General features: G+C 53.6%; 6 protein-coding genes and 2 non-coding genes across 8 annotated transcripts; 4 read left to right on the top strand and 4 right to left on the bottom strand.

The window, feature by feature from the left end:
- The first annotated feature begins 40 nt into the window (after positions 1 to 40).
- P170DRAFT_432455 (phosphatidylglycerophosphatase) lies at positions 41 to 976 on the top strand. Its single transcript, XM_024848267.1, has one exon. The coding sequence runs from the start codon at positions 97 to 99 to the stop codon at positions 859 to 861; it is 765 nt and encodes a 254-aa protein (XP_024710233.1). The 5' UTR covers positions 41 to 96; the 3' UTR covers positions 862 to 976.
- A 782-nt stretch (positions 977 to 1758) lies between these two features.
- P170DRAFT_348043 (homeobox domain-containing protein) lies at positions 1759 to 3647 on the bottom strand (the record flags this gene model as incomplete). Its single annotated transcript, XM_024843664.1, has 2 exons — positions 1759 to 3244; positions 3316 to 3647. 2 exons carry the CDS (start codon positions 3645 to 3647, stop codon positions 1759 to 1761), a joined length of 1818 nt encoding a protein of 605 aa, XP_024710232.1.
- Positions 3648 to 4794: 1147 nt separating this feature from the next.
- Positions 4795 to 5308, top strand: P170DRAFT_26906 (uncharacterized protein). The gene has a single exon (XM_024843129.1). The coding sequence runs from the start codon at positions 4954 to 4956 to the stop codon at positions 5227 to 5229; it is 276 nt and encodes a 91-aa protein (XP_024710231.1). The 5' UTR covers positions 4795 to 4953; the 3' UTR covers positions 5230 to 5308.
- Positions 5309 to 7356: 2048 nt separating this feature from the next.
- P170DRAFT_t24 lies at positions 7357 to 7430 on the top strand. The gene has a single exon. It is a non-coding gene; the product is annotated as a tRNA-Asn (tRNA).
- A 1218-nt stretch (positions 7431 to 8648) lies between these two features.
- Positions 8649 to 8722, bottom strand: P170DRAFT_t13. Its single transcript has one exon. It is a non-coding gene; the product is annotated as a tRNA-Asn (tRNA).
- Positions 8723 to 10526: 1804 nt separating this feature from the next.
- On the bottom strand, positions 10527 to 15623 carry P170DRAFT_442887 (aminophospholipid-translocating P4-type ATPase DNF3; the record flags this gene model as incomplete). The annotated part of the gene is made up of 2 exons (XM_024850494.1): positions 10527 to 15447; positions 15529 to 15623. 2 exons carry the CDS (start codon positions 15621 to 15623, stop codon positions 10527 to 10529), a joined length of 5016 nt encoding a protein of 1671 aa, XP_024710230.1.
- Positions 15624 to 16310: 687 nt separating this feature from the next.
- P170DRAFT_421562 (uncharacterized protein) lies at positions 16311 to 17138 on the top strand (the record flags this gene model as incomplete). The annotated part of the gene is made up of 2 exons (XM_024847372.1): positions 16311 to 16352; positions 16563 to 17138. 2 exons carry the CDS (start codon positions 16311 to 16313, stop codon positions 17136 to 17138), a joined length of 618 nt encoding a protein of 205 aa, XP_024710229.1.
- Positions 17139 to 17485: 347 nt separating this feature from the next.
- Positions 17486 to 20352, bottom strand: rfeF (putative transcription factor RfeF). Its single transcript, XM_024848266.1, has 5 exons — positions 20267 to 20352; positions 19374 to 20195; positions 18393 to 19248; positions 18275 to 18342; positions 17486 to 18222 (listed from the first exon to the last, which is right to left on the bottom strand). The coding sequence occupies exons 2-5, from the start codon at positions 19899 to 19901 to the stop codon at positions 17788 to 17790; spliced, it is 1887 nt and encodes a 628-aa protein (XP_024710228.1). The 5' UTR covers positions 19902 to 20195; positions 20267 to 20352; the 3' UTR covers positions 17486 to 17787.
- Between the last annotated feature and the right edge of the window lie 1363 nt (positions 20353 to 21715).

The raw sequence follows: 21715 nt of genomic DNA, 5'->3' as shown, positions 1-21715 counted from the left end.
GTTCCGCCCGGCAGGATCTCTCATCTTACACCCATCTCCATCTCCACTACCTCTCTACCTCTACATGGTCATAATAAATAATATCTAATACTCAAAATGTCCGCCCCAAACTCCAACCTCCGCGCCTTCAACCTCGCCGTGACGACGCTCCTCAAAACACCCTCGCAATTCCTCCCGCACCTCACCATCCCGACCATCACGCACCTCCCCGAACAAATCGGCCCAGCTCTCTCCGCCACCTACCCCAGTCCCAGTCCCAGTCCCAGCTCCTCTTCCTCCTCAGAAACGGAAAAGAAACCAATCCAAATCCGAGCCCTCATCCTCGACAAAGACAACACGCTCTGCGCCGCCAAAACAACGACCTTCCCACCGCTCATCCTCTCGAAACTGCACGCCCTCCGCACCTCCCCCACCTCGCCGTTCAACATGGCCACAGCGCCGGATTCGATCCTGGTGGTTTCGAACCGCGCGGGCTCGCACGCGCGCTACGACGCGGAGATCGAGGAGCTGGAGAACAACGGGCTCTCGGGGCTGCAGATCCCGGTGTTCAGGCTGCCGACGGGGAGCGCGAAGAAGCCGTTCTGCGGGGCGGAGGTGCTGAGCTGGTTTACGGAGAGGGGGGTGGTGAAGGGGCCGGAGGAGATAGCGGTAGTGGGGGACCGGTTGGGGACGGATGTGTTGATGGCGACGCAGATGGGGGCGTGGAGTGTTTGGTGTCGCGACGGAGTGACGGAGGGGGTGGATCCGCGGCGAGGGAGGGAGGATCGGAATGTGTTGGAGAAGATGGAGGCGTGGGTGGAGAGGTATCTGCGCGAGTCGAGAGGGTTGAAGGCGCCGGCGCCGAAGGGGTGGCAGGGTTAGTGATGGGCTGGCGTCAAGTGAGATGGATGAGATGTTTTACCGTGATACCCCTGTAGACTAAGACGTGTAATATAGAAATCCTACGACTACATGGACAGCTTGAGATCATAATCTGGATTGTTCCTACTCAGTCACGCGAAGAATGTCTCAGCTTCACGACGACAGGGCGCCGGCCTCGCAACCAGCAACCGTCAAACTAGCTAATGTTGATCGAGGATCCAACCAGACCAGGACACCAAAAAGAAAAAAAAGATGACCATCACAAAGGGAAATATGCAAACAATTCCTAACCTGCCGACCCAAAGAACCAAGGAAAAGGAAATTCAAGAGAATCTCGCCATTTGACTGGCTTTCTGGCATAACCACGTTAAAAAGGCCCCGGACCAGTATATAAAAGAAGAAAAAGAAAAAAAAAGTGGAGAAGAATGGAAAAGCCCAGTCAGACTGGGTAAAAAAGGTAGGGAAAACGCTCAAGGACCAGCCCTACAGGAGAAGGGTATTAATACACCAAAAAATCAAGAAAAAGGATCAAAAAAGAAGTGAAAGAAGAAATCAAAAAGAAACCAAAAGTTCCAAAGGAAGAAAGAAAAATGGGAGCATATCACAAGAAGAAAAGAAAAAAAGATATGTCCTCTTCATCATCATCAACAATTGAGGCATTGAGTTGCCTCGAATCGCCCATCCCTGAAAATAGGGACGTTCGCGTAAAATGATAAGGCAAAGGTTTGCCCGTTGGATATGGGGATATCCTTGGTGTTCGAGAAGAAGACCTTCACGTACGAAGATTGAGCCATAAATGCCACATTTTGCCATCCAGAATGCAGGAGCTGACAGCAGAGTGGTTTCAAACATCACAATAAGCCACCTGGACTAAGCGGTAGATCGAGATACACGTGTTCATGATCTCGGGGCCAGGGTGTTGGGATCGACTCCGTCCAAAGAGGTCATGCCTTGGTAGTCGCCCTGAACGCCAGGGGAAGCATGGCTACCAACACTCTGGATAGGCAGGTCAAAGGTGTTTCCCTCGAATCCCATCGAAGTCGGCACGGTAAAGTTCATGTTGTGTTTGGGATACATGCCGTTCATCGTCATTCCCTCGTCTGCAAAGTTGGCCTGGTGGTCGTTGCCAAGGCCGTACATCTCCTGGGATGCGTGGTGCATTGTCGACAGCGGAGGCGAATGGTCCGCGATCAGGGGGTCAGCATGGCTGACGGCAGAGTACGGAGAGGCTGACTGCGCCAGGTTCGACGAATCGACCTGGGGAGAAACAAAGGACATGTTGAACGGGGTGCCCATGTTCGAGGCAACGGGAGTGGAGTCACCCGGAGCGGTGAAGAGAGAAGGACTGGCGAAATCGGATGGAGAGGCCGTCGTGGCAGCCGACATGGGATGGCCACGCGGGTCAAATCCGTAGGCGGCCGACGTATCGATGCGGAGGTTCATCGCCAACGGATGGGCCTGCTGGGGAACCGGGGCATAGATGCTCGAATCCGCATGGTGGAACTGGGCCGGTGTCTGCGGCATGTTGTACGAAGGCAGCGGCGCCTGCATGGCCGAAAAGTCGACGGCCACGGGAACGGATCGACTGCGCTGGCGCTTGTGTCCGCGAGCGGCCTGAACGGTCAGATGCGAATGGTTGTCCGGGAACATGCCCAGGAAGGCGGGCTGCGCGAATTGGTTCGGCTGGGATGCAGGACGCTGGATGAAGGGGGGCGTGGAGACTGGGGCGCTCATGGGGAAGTTGCCGTAGGCCAGGCGGTTCTGGAAGGACTCCAGCGACACCAGCTTGGCGAGTTGAACGCTGAGAACCTTGGGGTGGCCTCCGAGATGGTGGACCATCAGCTGGCTCGCCTGCTGGTCCTCTGTGAAGTCGCCGCACTGGTAGAAACCACCCGAGTTGGAGGAATCCATGTAGAACATGGGAGGGCGGTTCAGTTCAACCACGAGACCACCGGGTCGAGGGGGAACGCCGTTCGGCTGGTGGGTTTGGTCTCCCGACTCCAGGGTGATGTTCTTGATGTGAGAAAAGGGGTACTCGATCTTGTACCCGGCGGAGTCGTTGTTGATGTAGTAGGTCATGCAGGCCTTCTCGGGGGAGTAAAAGACCACCAGGTCCATGGCATTCTGTCCGATGCGCCGCCAGCTACCGATTGTCAGGGATCGACAGGTGAAGTGGTGGATGACGACCTTGCCCGAGGGGGTGGCTTCGTTGGGGAATGCGCCGCTGGTGCCATAACCTCCGGTGCGGCCAAAAGGATCGCGCGCACCAGGCTTGCTCGGGTCGAATTGCATGGCCAAGTACTGGCGCATCGATTCGGGGATGGAGTCGCAGCCTTCGCCGGTTTCGATGCTCTTCTTCGCGAGCATCTTGATCTTGGCCCGTCTGAACTGCCGTTAGCCAAACTGCCCATCTCCTCACCCACTTCGCAGTCCTCCCCGGATTAGCAAACGCACCTGTTTTGGAACCAAATCTGAACCGACCGTTCAGTCATGTTGATATCGGAGGCAATTCTTTCGCGCGTGGCCGCCGTCGGGGTAGGGTTCTTGTTGAATTCCACTTCCAGAGTGACCAGCTGGTCTTGAGTCGCGCGCTGGCGCTTGTTGTTCTTTTGTTGTTGAGTCAAAGTGCTCTTCCGTTGAGGGCGCCGGTTGGCGGAACCCGTGGTGGCATTCGAGACCGTCGGGGACGGGGTCGAGTGGACGGATGAAGGGGATTGGGCAGTCGGGGCCATAGTGGTAGAGATAGTCGGCGTAGCCGACGGGTCAGGAACGTCTGTCGAAGACATCGTTTGCAGGGATTGACCGAAAAAAAGATAGATAATGGAAATGAGGTAGGGAAAGAAGTCGACCAATTGGTAAGAGAGAAGTAGACGAGCTTTTTCGAAGAGATTCTCAAAAAGGAGAGAATAATGTGACGATCCGGCCGACAAGGTCAAAAGGTAAAAAAAGGGGGATGCCTGGTATCCTCGATAGCAGCTTCAAGCGCCAGAGGAGTAGAAAAGATGGGTGATATTTCAAACGAGTGGCAGCGCTTAGGCCGGGAGTTGAGCGATGGAAGTCTGGGAGATTTACCAGACCAGCAGCAAGCTTAAGCGGATATAGATGATCGCGTCGCAGAAGCGTCAAAAGGGAACCGAATGTCTCGGGGGGAAAGATAAAAATAAGCCGACCTATGCAGCTTGGCTGGTGAAAGAAATTCAGGATCTCCGCAGCTGGGGGAGGATCGATCAAGTCTGGAATTGAGAAATGACAAATGAGCGATCACCGTCCAGGTAAGCGAGGCAAAGTGCGAGATGCTGAGCAAGGGAGAGGTCGATCGTGAAAGAGTGAAACGATCGACTGGGGTGAGGAGAATAAACGAAAGAATAGAAAAGAAAACAAAAAGAGTGAATGGGGGGGGAAGAAAAAAGAAGGAAAGATGGTCGATGGGGGAGAGAAGAGAAGGAAGAGAGGAAGAGGGAGAGAAGAGAAGAGAAGAGGGAGAGACAAACGGGTGGAGGAGAGCGCGCGAGACAGGCAGAGACAGGCAGAGACGGCGAGAGTCAGTCAGGAGATGGGGGGCCTCGATCGGGCTTAGCGCCAGGCCTGGTCGCGCTGGTTGTTTTGGCACCGGCGGTTCCTGACTTCTCCGTGGGGCGTTTTCTTTTTCTTTTTCTTTTTCCTGTTCCTGTTCGGTTGCCTGGCCAGATTTTTGGAAACACAAAAGAAAAGAAAAACCGGTTGTTACGGCCAGTCGATCCCGAATCCGCGATCGAGAACAAGAACCCGAATTAATTAATCTGCCTGGATCTCGACCGTCTTTGTCGGCGGCGATTGGATTTCTGGTGACAGCAGAATCCGCCCGATGAATTCCATTAATTCCAGACCGTCGACCGGTGCTTATATCATACCTCAGGAACCCTACTCCGGATTTGACCTTGCCTTATCGACTCCAGAGGGCCAAAATCCGAGCCTAAATAATTTATTTTACTTTTCTTTTCTGTACGGGAGGGGAGCACCTCCACCTCTTCACACCCTCTCCTGGATTTGGCCCCTGCATCCACGCGCATCCGAGGTCTGCTGCCCAATGCTGTTTGGGATGGTGGTCACCCAATGACAAGCCCCCGACCGCCACCAGGATGTCCCTGCGATGCAAGAGGGCTCAGAGCACCGCGACCTAGTCATGCACCTAAGCCGACCTACCGACCAGCACGGACTAATCGCTCGTCTCCATTTGGCGCCAGCCTTCAGGGCGAACCGAATCGGAGAGAGGGGGGAGGAGCTGACTGCTTCTCACTCCTCCGACGAGTAACTTCTCCGGGGCACTATCTTCTAAGCTTATGCCGACTAGCCTCCTCGAGGGCGATTCGCAGAAAACATGACAGGTAACAGTTGGAGTTAACCGCCCAGTTCCGACCGTTGCTGGCCAACGGTAACCACGTTAGATGGACAGACCAATACCACGGGACTGAAACCATGAATCGTAATTTTTCTTTCCTCTCCTAGTGTTCGGGGAAATATGACCCCTTCGGGTCGGTCGACGACTCTCAGGAAGACGGAAGACCGATAGTCGAATCCACAGGACCCCGTTCTAGTCGTAGTGCGCAGTTGGGATGAACCAGGCAATGGATGAAGAAACAGAAGACGGCGACCTGGACCGTTCGGAGAAATAAATTAACACATCGCGGGACCAGACAAAAAAAAGGGCCAGCCTCCTTGATTTTATTGATGTGTTGATTTGACTTTTTACTCTTTTTTGATTTTGATTTATTTTCATTCCAGCCCACCCATGACCTCAGCCAACGCCAACTGCATAACCAGCCGCGGGTGACAATCGGATCCGAGGCCAACCTCACTAGGCGAAAGGAAAAGGGTTTCCCAACAAGTGGAGCCCCAGCAAGCACACCAAGCCCGATCACACGTCTGCCGAATTGACGGTACTTGACGAAAAGGTTCTCCCTCCGTCTTTTAGTTTTCTTTCTCGGGCAACGCGGTGACGGACTACGGAGTGCCGAGTCCGTTCACGGCTTAGGGCAGTGGACACTGGCTTAAGGAGCAGGGGAAGTGGGAAGTGGGCGGCGGATGTGGAAGTGGGAAAGGGGAGAGAAACACTAGAACAAAAAAAAAAAAAAAAAGAAAAAGAAAAAGAAAAAGAAAAAGAAAAAGAAAAAGAAAAAAAAAAAAAGAGAGGCTAAGCGCAAGCCAAGAACCACACACCACACACTCCTCATACACCCCCTCGTGGAACGCTGAGCAGGAAGGAGTAAGGTGGCACACATACACGCACACACACGCACCTGCGACCGAACTGGTTTTACTTCAGGGTCTTGTTTCAAACGAACCCGATCCTCCCTTTCCACACGGAGTCCTAGTAGCCCATACACTGTCTACGTATTCCGAATACTCCCCAGCAGTAGGTGCTGACCGGGTACCTCGACTAAAGCACTTTCCCGCCGGCCGGATCCAAGGGTCAGCCAAAGTCAATTTGCTCTCCTGTGACGTCGGCGCAGGGCCCTGAGGACTGCCAAAAGCTCCGACTCAGCTCGTCCGGCCGGCCGGATTTGCTGGCGCGAGGCAAGGAAGTCGCTACATACGCAGTAAGGTGCGCATCCCGAACATTTTTACTATTAATAAGTACTGTGTAAGGCGCAGCGCAGGCTGTTGCAGACCAGCCAGCCAGCCAGCCAGCCAGTTCGGCGGTGATTCGATCCAGGTACCCGTCCTTCCCCGTCGCCACCACGCGCGCGGTGATTGGGTCGGTGGACATGACAGCGCCAGGGGTGGAGAGGTCGGCACTCGTGTACCTGACTAGCAGTTGCCTTGCTGAGGCATTACTCCCTCCCAGCCATACAGGACTCCGTGTACTGCATACATAGTAATGCACATACTCTGCAGATAGCATTTAACTCATAAGTAATAACCCACCACCCGTACACCCACCGAGGAAGAAAAAAATAAGGACAGAATATAAAAAAAATGAAACCAGCCCACCTGTACGTATCCTGTAAGGTACACCTCCCATACGTCGACTGATACATCCGAGATCCCTGAGCGCATTAGCCCCCTCGGGCATAGTGCCAAACCGCCGTGATCCGTGCACCCGATGCCTCGGAGCCCATTGGCCGGTCGCCCTCCTCGCGGAACGAGAACCTGCGCTTTGCACGGGACGGCGGAGGTGTTTGTGGATGCGGGATATTCTGCCTTTTGGTGAAGGATGGATGTCGAGGGTTAGGGGATTTAGATAGTGTTGAAGGGAATAGTAGAATAATATTTGTTTATGGTGTTACAAATAGTATAACACTTTCCAGGGACCTTATCAGAAAGGATCTGGTATAATTTCTAGAATGAATAAGTAGTTAGTGCTTGACTCGCTCTACAGAGTACCTGTACGGAGTAATACTCCGAGAACGACAATGACGGGATTTGCCGGTTTTCTATACTAGGCTAGTAGGAAATTTGAATCTACTGTGTAGTGTTTTTTTGTGTATGCAAAAGTTTAAACACAGCAAATCACGTGTCTCGGTGGCGCAATTGGTTAGCGCGTACGACTGTTAATCGTGAGGTTGAGAGTTCAATCCTCTCCCGGGACGTTGCTTTTTGACTTTTTGTGCCGCGATGGAGACTCCGGTATTTCATCAGTTTAGCCAAGACAAGTAAGTATACATACAACCCAAGTGTTGCTTTTCAGACATTCCGGGGAGTCAGACACGCAGAATTCATTGGAGGCGAGACTTTAACACCAAAACGTGCAAAACATCAAACTATCGTTCAACTCCGTTGTGCTATTTCTTTTCTATCTCAATACTACTTAAATATGATGGATGTAGAGACAGATCACTAAGCAGCGCTTCGTGCTTCTGTAGCCACAAGAATCCCGCCGAGGTCCAGTCGGCCACCAGCCTTTCACAAAGACACAGATTTACTACTACCATGGTTTTGGACTATAGGCTAGCTATGCTATCCTCGTCTTCTAGTTTCGTATTCGTCTTGCCGAAGATCCTGCCAGTTCGCGGCATGCCGAGGTGTACATGTATGTCCTCCCCTCCCTCGGAAAACAGTCCTGCTTTCATGCTCTATATCATTGGTCAGGGCATTGTGCTATTTTCTTAAAAGTCATCAATTGCTTGTCAATATAGTAGGAATGTTATTCTAGAAATTATCAGCTGTATGTCTGGAGAGGTACCTGCCGACTCCTGGTCACAAGCCTTGGGCTGGTTATTGTTTGAATGCTCACCTGCTATTCCAATCCTTCGCAGGTTCACCTGATGGACAAGGCAGCTTCAATACGTGGCTATCGGCTGAGAAGACCTACATAACACTCTGTAGGATAAACACGTTGGTGAATATCCTCGAGGATACATACTGACAGTTCAGCCGAGCAGAAACATCACTACCCATGAGTCAATTAGGAGGTGTTACTGGTAGTTAGTAGCTGTTTGTAACACACATATTGCTGGGGTTATGTATATAACTAATGACGTAACTCAAACAACCTAACAAATCAGATGTCAATGGCGCAATTAGTTAGCACGTACAACTGTTATTGATGAGGTTGAGAGTCAGCCTCTCCCGGGACGTGTGTTTAAACTTTTTTGGTTTACTTACGTACCATATAAAGCCCCCCAAGTGAAGAAAGGTATTTTTATGTTCATATGAAGGCTACCCACATAATGGATGGATGGTTATTATTATATTAAGTTAAATGAAGCAAGTATAAAGCCAAGTGTGGATAGAGTATGTATATAATTCAGCAAAAAACAGAGCATACAGTCAGTGCCTTATATATAAGGCACTGAGTCAAAAAGCAACGTCCCGGGAGAGGATTGAACTCTCAACCTCACGATTAACAGTCGTACGCGCTAACCAATTGCGCCACCGAGACATGTGACTTGCTATGTTTAAGGCCGCCCAAAACACTGATACACATTCAACACGATCCGGATGTGTTTTCGCGGAAATACGGGGCGGCTAGAGAGGAGAGACGCCGGCGACGTCACCCTCGCACGGAGCTGCGGCAATCCAATAGTGTCTTTTAGTTGCGTTGCTTTAGTCGTGCAGGGGGGTTGATATAATTAGCGATTGTACATAGTGTTCGTATCTACAACGTAGTATACGGGTTCTTAGTCGGAGGTTATTTTTATTCTACCTACAACCTAGTTGCAGCCTACCATACGACTGTACATGAAGCTAATAATGTACATTGTACATGTAGAAAGCAGTCCCTACCTTACTTCCCTGGAAGTGTACAGACCTACAGAGTACATCCCACACTAAACCCAACCCCTCCGTACACTTCTATTTCCGTCTGTCTTGCCTTCGCAATTAATCTCCGCCTGGCCACCATACATTCTAGCCTGCGTCTAGCCCTGAGCAATCTAATTTAGTCCATTGACTACTGACCACTTACTCTTAGCTTCGAGTCTTAGACATCTACCGAGCGATCATACATACATACATACTCCGTCCATCGCTAGCACCTACCTACCATCTAGTCTAGTACAGAGTAAAAAATAAAACAGAAATTAATATATCCCCGGAGCCGACAAACGCTACTACCAGCAGCACCACCCAGCCAAGCGGCTTCCGTTAGTTTACATAGGTCGCTCCCCGAGTGAGTTAGTTCGTTCGTTACCCCGTTAGGACCAAGACACTTGCCCGCCTACCTACCTGACTTAGCTAACTTAGGTAGGTAGGTAGGTAGGTAAACCAGTAGACGGCGTCCTCGCCGAGCCGAAGGCGGCAAAGGAAGGATTTGATTTATCCATTTTTAGATCAGAACGCGCCTTGTTTTGGTCATTCTAGCGATCGATAAAAATACCCTATGCGATGGACATTCAGACTCTAGCATTATAAGGTAGTACATCCGGGGAAGGCGTTCTATTTTTACATACACTTCATGGATTAACCTACAGTACCTACCTATGGTAGGCATTCCTGGTCTGTACTGCGTAGTCTGCCCGATAGCCTGATCTGATCGCATGCCAGGGAAAGGAAGTTTATCCCGACGCGCCTCAGGCTACCGGCCGACCGACCGATCTACCCTGTACTACCTACGGTAGCTGGCAGGGTGCGAGATTGAATCGATCGTATGATAAGATCGGGGTTTGCTACCACGGCTAATGTCAGGGATTTGATTTTCGGGGCAACTACAGTGATCAAAACAATTTGAATTATTTACATGAAGGAATTGGGTTTCTATTTTATTGTATTGGTGGTATAGGAAGAATGACTGGGGCAACCGGCGAAAGCTTGGCAGCTGGCATCTCAATCTCAACACTCGCAATATATATCCTAGGTTCCAAAGCGGCGAAAAATGAGAACTCGGTATAAAACCGGACATACGGATATATATACAACACACGATGTAGCAATCTACATGCAAATCGAGTCTATCAACACCAGACCAGAAATATACTCATGAGTAATATATTCACACTTCAATCCATATACACAAAGCATACAACGCTGCCACCACAGCAAAGACAAAAAGGAGCGACAAAAATGATATCCGGGGTATCCACTTGCCAACGCCGTCATGCTGATAAAGCCAGTAGTACAGGACAGAGAAAGAAACCAAACATTAACAACAGTAGTAGAGGTGGTAGTAAATAAGGGTTAAAAAACAGAGAAGGGTAATATCCACAGTAACATCCACACTAATGTCCACAGCTCTATTCGTGGTATGATCACTTCAAGTGACCCTTTCGAATAGCACCGTATCCCTTCGTGAACAATTCATGGACCTCGACGGATCGTCGCCGACCAGTGGTTGCCTCGTCATCGGTCATGCCAGTTGAGCCTGCATTGACATGCCCGCCAGCCGAGGCGTCAACTTCCTCCATTTCGACCGGTCCATCACCCGTCTTGCTCATCACTCGGGGCCGGGCGAGCAGCTCCTGGACTTGTTTCTCGCGAGCCTCGGACTCTGCAACATCGCGCGCGATCTCGAGGCTGGATCTCTTCTTGCCATGGTCCCAGCCCTGCTGGAGCTCGGAGGCAGCCGCCTCTTCGAAGCGTTTTCGGATCTCCAGGTCCTGCTCGTACTCCTGGAAGACGTCAACGTCGGTCGGGAAGAACAGAGCGCGGAGGGCGGAGACGGTCATCTCGAAGACAACCACGGCGACGACGGTGAGGAACAGGACGGCCCAGAAGGCGAGGTCATGACCTGACTGAAAGATGAAGTTGCCTGGGACGTGGTAGATGCCGTCGCCGGAGTTGATGTCGTACTGGCGCGCGAGGATCAGGTTCCAGACAAACCAGCCTCCGATGGAGATGACCATGACTATCAGGGAGAGGTAGGTTTTATTGTGAACTTCGAGGGCTTGGAGTTTGGTGTTGATGATGATGACGCAGGCGGAATATGTCAGAAGGCCGGAGGAGAAGATGTCGCTGCCGGTGTGGGTGAAGACGACGTTGGCGAAGAGCCCGAACATGAGGAAGTAGACGGCCATCGCTTCGCAGGTCGCCATGAACGTCCAGCCGAGGAACAACCGGATATTAAACCCGCCATGCTGCTGGCCCTTGGTGTATAGTTCGGGAACGGCAAGCAGTGTGGACGCGGACAGATCTTTGGTGAAGATGCCCAGGAAGATGACGGCCAGAGAGGTGAAGAGCGTATTGAACATACTCAATCCCCATGGCTCGTACAGACTGGTCCCGGTATATCCGTTCCAGCGCTGGTACAGAGCCTGCGTCAAGTAGAACAGCATCTCCTTCCAGAACGTGCCCAGGGTGTACTTGCAGGCCCGCATATAGTTCCATCGGCCGTGTACAAGCAACAGCTTGAGCAAGAACCGGAACTGGGCAATCGAGTAATCCGAAATGCGCGCCGCCTGCAATCCCTCTTTCCCGGTAATACCGATGCCGACGTGGGCCTCCTGGATCATAGCAATGTCATTGGCACCGTCGCCAATCGCCAGGGTGACGGAATCCTTCACTTGTCTGCGGATCGACTTGACAAGGAACGCCTTCTGCTTGGGGCTGGCGCGACAGCAGATGACCGAGTCCACCATGATGGCGAGATTGAAAAACCGGACCCTCAAGGTCTCATCAGCTTCGATCATCCCCAGCGTCTGTCCGTCAACCACCACCACCGAATGAGCGATGGTGCTTTTCGTGAGATCTGCCGTCATTTTGACAATCGACTGCTCGACCTCGCCGGTCTCGTGGTCCAAAATCACGAGAGTTGAGTAGTCCTTGACCAAGCGACATGAGTGACCGACGTTGATGGCAGTCTCGCGTTTATCGCCAGTCAGCATCCACATCTTGATGTTGGCCCGTCTCAGCTTGTCCATGGCCTCGGGAACACCCTTTTGCAGTTTGTCCTCGATAGCCGTCGCTCCAGTCAGCTCGAGCTGCGCCTCAATCTGCTGGCCGACCTGTTCGATTTTCTCTTGTCGGTCGACCAGGCTGGTGCAGGCTTCGCGATATGCCGACTTCCAGCTAGTGTATGTAGACTCGTCAAGGAAGCGATGGCCATATAGCAACGTGCGCAGACCCTCGGTCGCAAAATCATTCAGATGCTGGAAGCACCGCTCAAAGACCGCGGCTTCATTAACAACCAGACCCTCCTCAACCAAATCCTCTTCATCTTCATTGACCGAGCTGCCGGAATCGGAGACGGTGGTAGACGGCCGACCATTCTGAGTCGACGGCCGAGGGCTATAATATTCGGCGTCGTTCCCACGGTTCAAGATACCGCCGTCAGTCTCGCGATCACGCAGCCAGACGTCGACGCTATCTCTGAGGGCGGACACGCGATGTCCGGAAACGCTGGATCGTCGATGCGACATGCTAGGTCGACTGAAACTGGGCCGGGGCCCGCTATCTTTGCGGCTCTGGTACTCGCTGTTTCGTCGGATGACCTGGCTGGCTTCGGCTGCCTTGCGTTTGCTGGCGCGCCTTTCAATCTCGACCACTTTCTCTTGCGCAAGAGATGCCCGCTTGAGCAGTTGCATCAAAATGCTATCGGCTCCTTTGCAGAGAACGCAGATGCGCTGATCAGGCATCCGCACGACAACGGACATTCGCTTGCGGGCACTGGAGAACTCGATCACGTCCATAACCTCGTAAACCTCATCGCAGGCCTGCCCCTTATGCCCCTTGGGAAAAGTCCTGATGGTCAGCGTGTTTGGCTGGCGATCCCAAACAAGATACCCAAGCTCCTGAGCGGCCAGAACCACTGCCAACTCATCGGGAGATGCGGCCTGGAAAGTAGTGTGTCCGTGCTCATCGGTTTCCGGGATGCAGGTGTGGCACAGGGCGATGGAGAGAATGAACATCTTGGCTTTGCGGGCAAAGACCGTATACGGCTTGCGTTGGATATACCTCAGCATGTCGGTGGTGCGATTGTTGGAGTTCGATTGGCCGAGTTTCTGCGCCCCTCCAACAATTGACGCCGAGCCGGTTTGCACGAAAGACCTAGCCTCCGAAACGTTGGATTTGCGAGTCATGGCCTTCTTTCCCTTGGCGCTGCGCTTCTTGTGGATGAGTTTTTCACGATCCCCTTCTTTGGCGGCTTCCTCGCGGAGATCGAAATCGTGGTACCATGCGGTACCTGCGACGCTCATCTTGCGGAAGCGCATGGAGTTGTTTGTGAGGGTACCAGTCTTATCGGAGAATATATAGCTGACTTGGCCGAGTTCCTCGTTGATGGTCGATGTCCGCGCCTCGATCGGGGTGTCCGTCTCCGGATCATACATGTCGATATCGGCGTTCAGGAGAAGCATCTGGGCGACCTTGACGATCTCCATGCTGACATAGAGCGAGATCGGAATCATCGTGTTAAACATGATCAGGAACGAGGTGAAGATGGGACCGTAGTCGACGTTGGCCTCGGCGAGGTACCAGGCGTGGCTCTCGACATCGGCCGACCAGTATTTGTACGCAACCGTGCATGCCACCGCGAGCAAGACCACGAGGAGGACGATGAGCATTACCACGTGGTTGACCTTGGCCTGGAGGGAAGGGGATTTGATGCGGGGGTTCTTGTTGGCATTCATGCGGATCTTGCATTCCTCACCGGTGTAGATGATCATGCCGATGGCTTGTTCCGTGTTGCGGAGAATGCTGCCGCGGTAGACGATCTCGTTGTTAGTCAGGGGTAGCTTCTCATTCGCCGCGATCATCACATTGCCGTCGAACTTGTAGAGGTCCATGTTTGGGTCTTCGACCGCAAAGTGGATCGCACTGCTGCAGATGCCGTCGACCGTGTCGCACACCTTGGCCACCGGCTGGCAAGGCTGCTTGTTCTTGAGGTTGGTTTCGCCGTCGAGGGCCATAGTCTCAATGTAGGCTACACCGTTGGGCCCGTTCGCGTGAAGCAGAACCATGTCCGCGGGCACTGGCTGATCGCGCTCCAGCTTGACGACATCGCCGACCTTGATATCCTCCCATTTGACCAGAGACCAATTCTGGTCCTCACTTGACATCGAGGCGTTGTCAGCGGAAGGAGTCTGACCGCCAAACGCAGCGCCTGGACGCAGCACGGAAGCAAAGCGGTTGTTTTCCTCCTTGTCCAGACGATATCGGCGCCAGTCATCGAAACCTTCCTTGCCCATGGAGATACCAACAAAAATCAGCAGCGGGATCAGCGTGGTAAAGGTACCCGTGGTACTCAAGCCAGGAATCATTTGCAGAATCGCCACGACCAGGAAATAGAAATTGGCCAACTTGGTGAACTGAGCCCACAACTGCCGAGGGAAGAAGCTCCAGAAACTGTATCGACTGGATCGGATCCAGTTTCCCGCATAAGCCTTTCCAGTTCTCTCATCGACTAGGGTCTCCGCGCGCGTAGGGTCGAGATCGATATGGCGGCCATCCTTGCTAGGCGGAATTTCCTTAATCTGGAGAATAGTTTTGCGGACAGCCTCTAGCATGGCCTCAATACGGGCCTGGAACGTCGCAATGGCAGCCCTCTTCTTCAGCCACCGCTCATGCGAAAGAGACATGGAAGGATGTCTGCCTTGCTTAAGGCCCTCAGACGGCTCCGAGACATATGTTGTCGAAGTTCCATCTGCCGAATTGGACTCGGGCATCGACGTCTGCGACACAAGGACATGGCTCTTCTCGGTCTCTGTCGAAACGCGCGGACTCTTTGCGACGTCGTCTTCCTTTTGTGGACTTTCCGGCAGTGAGGGTTGTTCCTGTGGACTTTCGGCCTGCGGGCTCATGGCCTCGCCCATTTCGATGGCGCCAGGCGAGGTCCCGCCCGACTGGGTCTGAATATTCTTTGCAAAGATCGTTCGTCGCAGCGAGTACCCACGATTCCGGGATCGAGAACGGCCAGTGGAGTCCGGACTTTGGGGCGAGTTAGGTGAGAGGGCATTTCGAGGCGACAGAGGCGAGGTAGCACTTCGTTCCGGGGATCTACCGGTCGAGGTTTGCTGCGCGATGTCTGTATTAATGGACAATCCTCGAGAGCGTCGTCGATCCGTCGAGGGCTGCTGGGGCTGTTGCTGTCTAGACTCCTCCACCGAAGGACGTTCCAGGTCCGTCGAAAAGCGCACATGGTGCTGATGGGACGGCCGTCGCCCGGAGTCTGATAGCGTCCGTGAAGGAGAGATGGAAGGTCGCGAGGGTGCCAGAGAGGGTCGACCTTGACCGATACTGTGTCGCGAGGGATCCAGGTTCAAGGAATGACTCCGCGGGAGAGCAGACCCCGACCCCGGGGCGGAATTCCCCGCCGACTCCTGATCCCCAGACATTGGCCCCGTGTGTTCGGTCCCGGTTGTCGTTCCCTGCGAATCCTGATTCGATTGTGTCTGTTCATCTCGGTCGGACATATCGAGACGATCGGTATATTTTCCCGTATAGTCGTCCTAGAAAAAGTGAAATGCGTATGCTCGATTGAGGATACGGACAAGACCGGACAATTTTCCGGCCCAAAAAAGTTTTCCCAGAATGATCAGATCGGAGCTTCTTCCCTAAATCTCACGCCACGTATATCCTCAACGTAATAAACAACTCCGACAGCTGGAATAGCGACTGGGTGGTGCAGGTGCAGGTCTGACTCGGGAGAATACAGCCTTGGCTCATTCTTTCAATCCGGCGGAAATAGCCCTCCCTCTCACAACATCCACATGGGTTGCAAATGACGTCGAGATCGGCGACCACCTAACCGCTATCCTTGCAGGGGGATATTAATATTCCGCAGGGGCGTGCAGGCGGTCGAAAAACACCGGGCAGCACGAGCGAGGGGTTTGCGAGGAGCGCGAATGAGGCCCAACGGAAACGACAGTGGGGGAAGGGTTGGTGCCGTCGAGAAATTAAGTCACCAAATAATCAACGAAATAATCAACGAAAGGAAGAGAGCGACGGCTCTGGGAAGGCAGAAAGATAAAAGCAAGCACGCAGAACAATGCAAAGACAGACACGAACAGAAGACGAGTCAAGAGGACAGAGACAAACCCAAGACCGCAGGCGGCGAGAGCCAAATTGGGTTGAGTTTTGGAGACACCGAATCCGGTAAGATGCCCGAAAATAGAGAGCCGCCCGCCACAGTCGCTGCAGCTGTACGTGATTTGCGGCGCTTTAATGAAGAATGTACTGCAAATGGTTGGCAGCAGCAGAAGCAGACGAAGAGGAGGAAGAAAGAATCAGACAGTCTTCCACGTCGCTTCCATTTGACCCCCCACTACCAAGAAACGGGGTGAATCTCCTCGGAAAGGCGAGTCCCTGAGCGCCCGAGAATAATTAAAAAAATCAACCATAAAAAATTAAAGGCCACGGTTGAGGGACCCACGTCCAAAAAGGACTTTAAATTGGCGACGGGCCAGTCACGGGCGCTGGAGGGAAGCGGTGGTGGCTTGGGGGGCCACGCAAGATGGAGCCGGAATGCAACCACGGATGGGAACGACTGGATGGCGGTTCTTTGCCATGTGCCCGTCGTCGTAGGCAGCCTGAACACCATCCACGATGAAAGAAACCTTGTACAACCGCTGGGATTATTTATTCTGTTGACTGAAAGCGTCTGTCACCCTCCCTTCGACGGTAGCACAGCCCCCTTGCCTCAGGTCGGGTGCTTCCGTATTATTTCTGCGGCAACCAAGCAAGACCGGCACATCGGGTTATCCACCGCTTGCGGCCCAGGGGAACACTTGCAGTTCTGCAGAAAAAGAAGTGGAAGCACTCCGGTCCTCCGTATTGGCCTAAACCCTCTCCCTGCCATGAGGAATCCATTCCCTTCCCCTCAACCCGTGGACGACGTCCAGGTCCTCCACATGGAGGATAAAGTTGGTGGTGGCCCAGAGGGTTTTGGTTGGAACTTGGAGGGACCCAGGCGGAGTCCACGGCGCTAGTCTATCTTGGGTTAAACGGGAGTCCCCATCGACCCGGTCTAGACTAGACTGGATTCGGGACACGCAGCCCTGTGGAGGAAGTGGGAAAGTGGCAAAACAAAGGAGGGCGCGTCTTGGCAGTCCCCGTTGAGTCTCCCGGGTCTCGACAAGACATGATGACAGCGGAGGAAGTGCGTATGAATCGCACGATGATTACGATGCTGTTCCCTCAGACGTCAACGACGTATTCGGTCGTTGGCCTCACGTGGACCGGGTGGGCCCATTCATGGATGATCGGACGAACTACTCCGTTCTGAGAATTGGACCCTGGTCTACTGCGCACTACGCGACCCTCGGCGTCATTCGTGCCCTAAGAAAGTCATCAGATAATTGAGCGTGAACTACAGAAACGGCAAAGCCAGTCCGGACGGTATCCTCTAACCCCGCTCCGTCAATTCATTCTCCGTTGGCTCATTGGTACAAGATTGGGTGTCATTAAAGCAAGCAAATCACGTCATAATGCATACAGTCCTGACCGAACCCCAGCCTGAATAACATTAAAAAAAGAGCGAAGCGCAAGAAAAATATGGTATGAGAAAAAGAAAAACATGTCAGGCATCATCGTCATCACCGGCCATCTTCAGATCGTCACTCTGGTAATTCTGGTAACCTAGTACCGGGGTGGAGGCGGAGGGCCCTGTCCGTAGCCCTGGGGTGGGTATCCGCGAGGGGCACCGGCGGGGGGACCAGTGGGAGGGGCTCCGTAGCCGCCAGGAGCAGGAGAGCCGGATCCATAACCACCGTAGGGTTGTCCGTAGCCGGCCGGGGGCTGGCCCTGGCCCTGACTAGGAGGGTAGGGCGCCTGTTGACCGTATCCGGGGCCGGGACTGTACGGGGCGGGTTGGTTGTAGCCGGCAGGAGGCTGGTTGTAAAATCCGGGCTGGCCCTGGCCCTGACCGGGTGCCGGGCTGTACCCGCCGCCGTACTGGCCGGGGGGAGGTCCGCTGGAGGGAGGAGGAGCGACTGCACCGCCGGAGCGACCAGCCGCCTTCTCGTCCTTGGTGTCGTACGAGGAATCGATGGCACCGAGCATCAATTTGGCGCACTACAATTGACTGGTTAGAACGGTCGTTAAGGACGGAGTAGAAATTACTTACCCAGAGTTCGCGCGTCAGATGGATCGGCGGGTTGGCACGCGACATCTCATCTTGCTCGACCTCGAAATCTAATGGACAGGTTAGTCGGAACTCACACCGGAAGGTCGCGTGCACTTACTGGAGGTGCAGTCGATCAAGTTGCCGATCTGCGGGTCCTCGTCCAGGCTGCCCAGGAAGTCGCGAGCCTTGGTGTCATTGCCGACCTGCGAAAACTGGAAGGAAACGGCGCCACGGCCATACGGCGTACGGGAGACCTCGGAGATGGCGTAGCGGATGGAGTTGGCCACGGTGTCGAGAGGCTCGCCGGCGGGTTGTCCGTCCGTGATGGTGATCACCAAGGCGGGCTTCTGCAAGCGGCCAGCCCGAGCAGGGCCCACGACCATGGGATCGAGGACCTTGTTCTTGAGACCAGTTCCCAGCGGGGTGAGACCGGCGAAGCGCACGCGGGAGACGAGCATGTTGACGTCGTCCGCGTTGCGAATTCCGTCGCCATTCTCCATGTTGTTCATGAATCGCACGGAGATGCCGTCCTCGTCGAACGTGGACGCGGCCGTCGCCACGATGCCGATGATCTGTCGGAGCTGCTCCTTTCTCACGCCCTTCTCCTCGAATTCAATGGATCCGCTGTCATCCACATAAAGAATGACGTCAAACAGAGACAGCTTGATGATATCCGTGGCGACTTCCATCGGAACGCCCCACTCGTGCATCAGCTTGTTGCACTTGGCAGGAGCATCTCTGGCAAGTCCCTGGACGACTCTGTCCAGCTTGTCGGGGGGATAGAAGTGCTCCAGGCTCTTCTCTCGGATGGTCGCGATCAGGAGCTGGCGATAGGCGGAAATCTGCTGATCGGTGGCGGGAGCTGCGGGAGGCGCACCGCCGGGGGCTCCGTATCCAGGGCCTGGAGGGCCGCCTTGCGGGGGACGAACGGGGCCACCGGGGTAGGGCGCATTCTGCGGGGGGTACGGGGGAGCCTGTTGAGAAGCCTAGTTAGTATGGGTCTCCAGCAAAACAACCGATCAAAATAAAATAAACACGAATCAAAGATCAAAGTAAGGAAACCGATAACAACAAGGGATCTGCCTGGGATCGTGTATACATTGGAAGAAGGTTGCGGAGGGTAGGGCGCGCCCCGAGCTCCGTATGGCTGCGGCTGTATCGGGGATTGGGGAGGCTGTCCGTAGCCCTGGGGCTGCCCGTAACCCTGGGGTTGTCCGTATCCTGGAGGTTGTCCGTAGCCCTGGGGTTGTCCATAGCCTTGTGCTTGCCCATAGCCTTGGGGTTGGCCGTATCGAGGATCAGAACCGTATTGGGGAGCGGGCGGATAGCCCGGTTGCTGCGGCGGTGCCGAGCTGTAAGGCGACTGAGGCGGAAACCCCTGAGACATCGGCGATTGCGACGGCGCAGGAGGACCCGAGTAACCACCGGGAGCCGGAGACGGCGACGGGACAGGCTTGTTTGGGGGCACGGAAGGGGGCACGCCGGCGGGAGAATATGCTCGGTATTGCGGCTGCTGCGGGGGCGGCGTCGGGGCCATCGGGGACATGGGATGGGGAGACTGGGCTGAACCGGGACGCGGGGGCGGATAGCCCTGATATCCCTGGGGGTTATAATAAGGTCGCGACATGGTTGCGGGATGTTGTCGAGATCAGCGAGGAAACAAAGAGGCGACGACGGAAGGGGCGCCGTTGGCGGGATCCCGGCGATATAAAGCGAAAAACTCCAGGCGACGAGCAAGGTGGAGAGACGGACGATCCCAGGGTCCTTTTTGTCATGCGACGGATGGAAGGAGGGGGAGGGGAGGATGCAAGGGAAGCAGAAGAAGAGCAACAAGGAAGAAGAGAGAAAGAAAGTCAAAAGGGCAGTCGAAGCTTACCGAATTGCCAGAGGGAGGGGCGCCCGAATAAGCCTGATACTGCGGCTGGGATGAGTCAAAAACAAAGATTTCGATGACGATGGAGGGGCTTAAGGAATTTCAGTGGATGGACTTACGGCGCCGTACCCACCGCCGGCTCCAGGCTGCAGCGCCGACGGCGGTCCTCCCGGATAAGGGCTGTTGCTGCTCATGCTGGCTGGGTTTTGACTGCCGGCGATCTTGGAAGCAAACTGGAATGTCATGCAGCATGCAGGTTAGTCTGTATTCTCGGTGCTCTGGTGCTCCTTCGCCAGGAATCCGGTGTAATGCGCTGGTAATCGGCCGCTTGGCTGACGCGGGGCAGCGACGCGGGGCAGAGGAACGGACTTACCCCCATGATGGAATTCTAGAAGAATGAGAAGGGACGAAAGAGAAGAGAAGAAGTACGGAGGAATGGAAGGTGAAGTGACGAAACAGAAGGTGACGAAAGGTAAAGTGAGAGAGAGTCAGAGTCAGAGGATGAGAGACAAACAATCGGCTGACCGGACTGGATTTGGTTGTTTTTCTTTTATTTGCTACGTAATTAATTGTAGGATTATTTGTATTTCCATTCTTATTTTCATTTTAATCCTGCAGAATGACGACCCGCTCGTCATCGGACCCGCTTTCGATCTTTTCTTTATAATTTGTATTTATTATTTAGTATTTAGTATTTACTCTCAAGGCATACTAAGCCTTACTGCAATGCTCTCTTCCTCGAGGTTAACTTTCTCCCAATACGAATCTGCAGTCGGCCATCCATGGAAATCCAACACCTGATCTCGCATCATCTGAGCTGATGTCAGAGTTCTCTACTCCGGAGTATGCAGAATGAAGCTTTGATCGGGATCCCCTGGCTGCAGGTGCGACTTCATGCGGCGACTCTGAAAGTCTATTGATTTTGAGTATTTGCTTCGACCATTGACGACGAGAAGAGACGATTGTTGTAGTTTGGATGTTCAGGATAAGTCAATACTACCCGGTCGGGAGTGGCGTCGGCCGAACCATGCCAGTTATATACCTTGAAGAGTATACATCAACTCGATTCTCGACTAACTTGAATGATTCCAAATCCCGTCAGCCGATCAAGAACAAGCATCAGCCATCGTCTGCAAGAACTCTGGATCGATATACTTCACTTCCCCGACGGTACGGGCGCGAATAGCTTCAATCCCGACGAACTCACCCTCCCAGCGACCATTCTTGGCACGCGGAGTCCTGACATGCAGCTCTGGCTGGTGACATAAATATGACCTGCAAGATAGAAACTCGCCGACCGACACCGCGATCCCCGACGAATCATGCTCTGGATTGCGAACTCGTCCAGGTCAGTGGAAAGGATGCCACGAACGACTATCGAAGGATGATATCAGACCGCCGCTGATGTCACCCGGATTAGGCAAAGGAATTGATCCCTTGCTTCATGTTATTCCCCTATCCGGTCGGCTGGTAATGCAACAGTCTATCCCTTTCCGATCTCCTCGTGCCTTCTCTCCTTATTTATCCTTCTCCCTTCGCCTTTCGTCTATACGTTCCTTCGCTCGCCA

Source organism: Aspergillus steynii (assembly GCF_002849105.1).
Source record: "Aspergillus steynii IBT 23096 chromosome Unknown P170scaffold_1, whole genome shotgun sequence".
Classification (NCBI taxonomy): Eukaryota; Fungi; Ascomycota; class Eurotiomycetes; order Eurotiales; family Aspergillaceae; genus Aspergillus; species Aspergillus steynii.
This window is presented reverse-complemented; position numbering and strand designations above follow the sequence as displayed.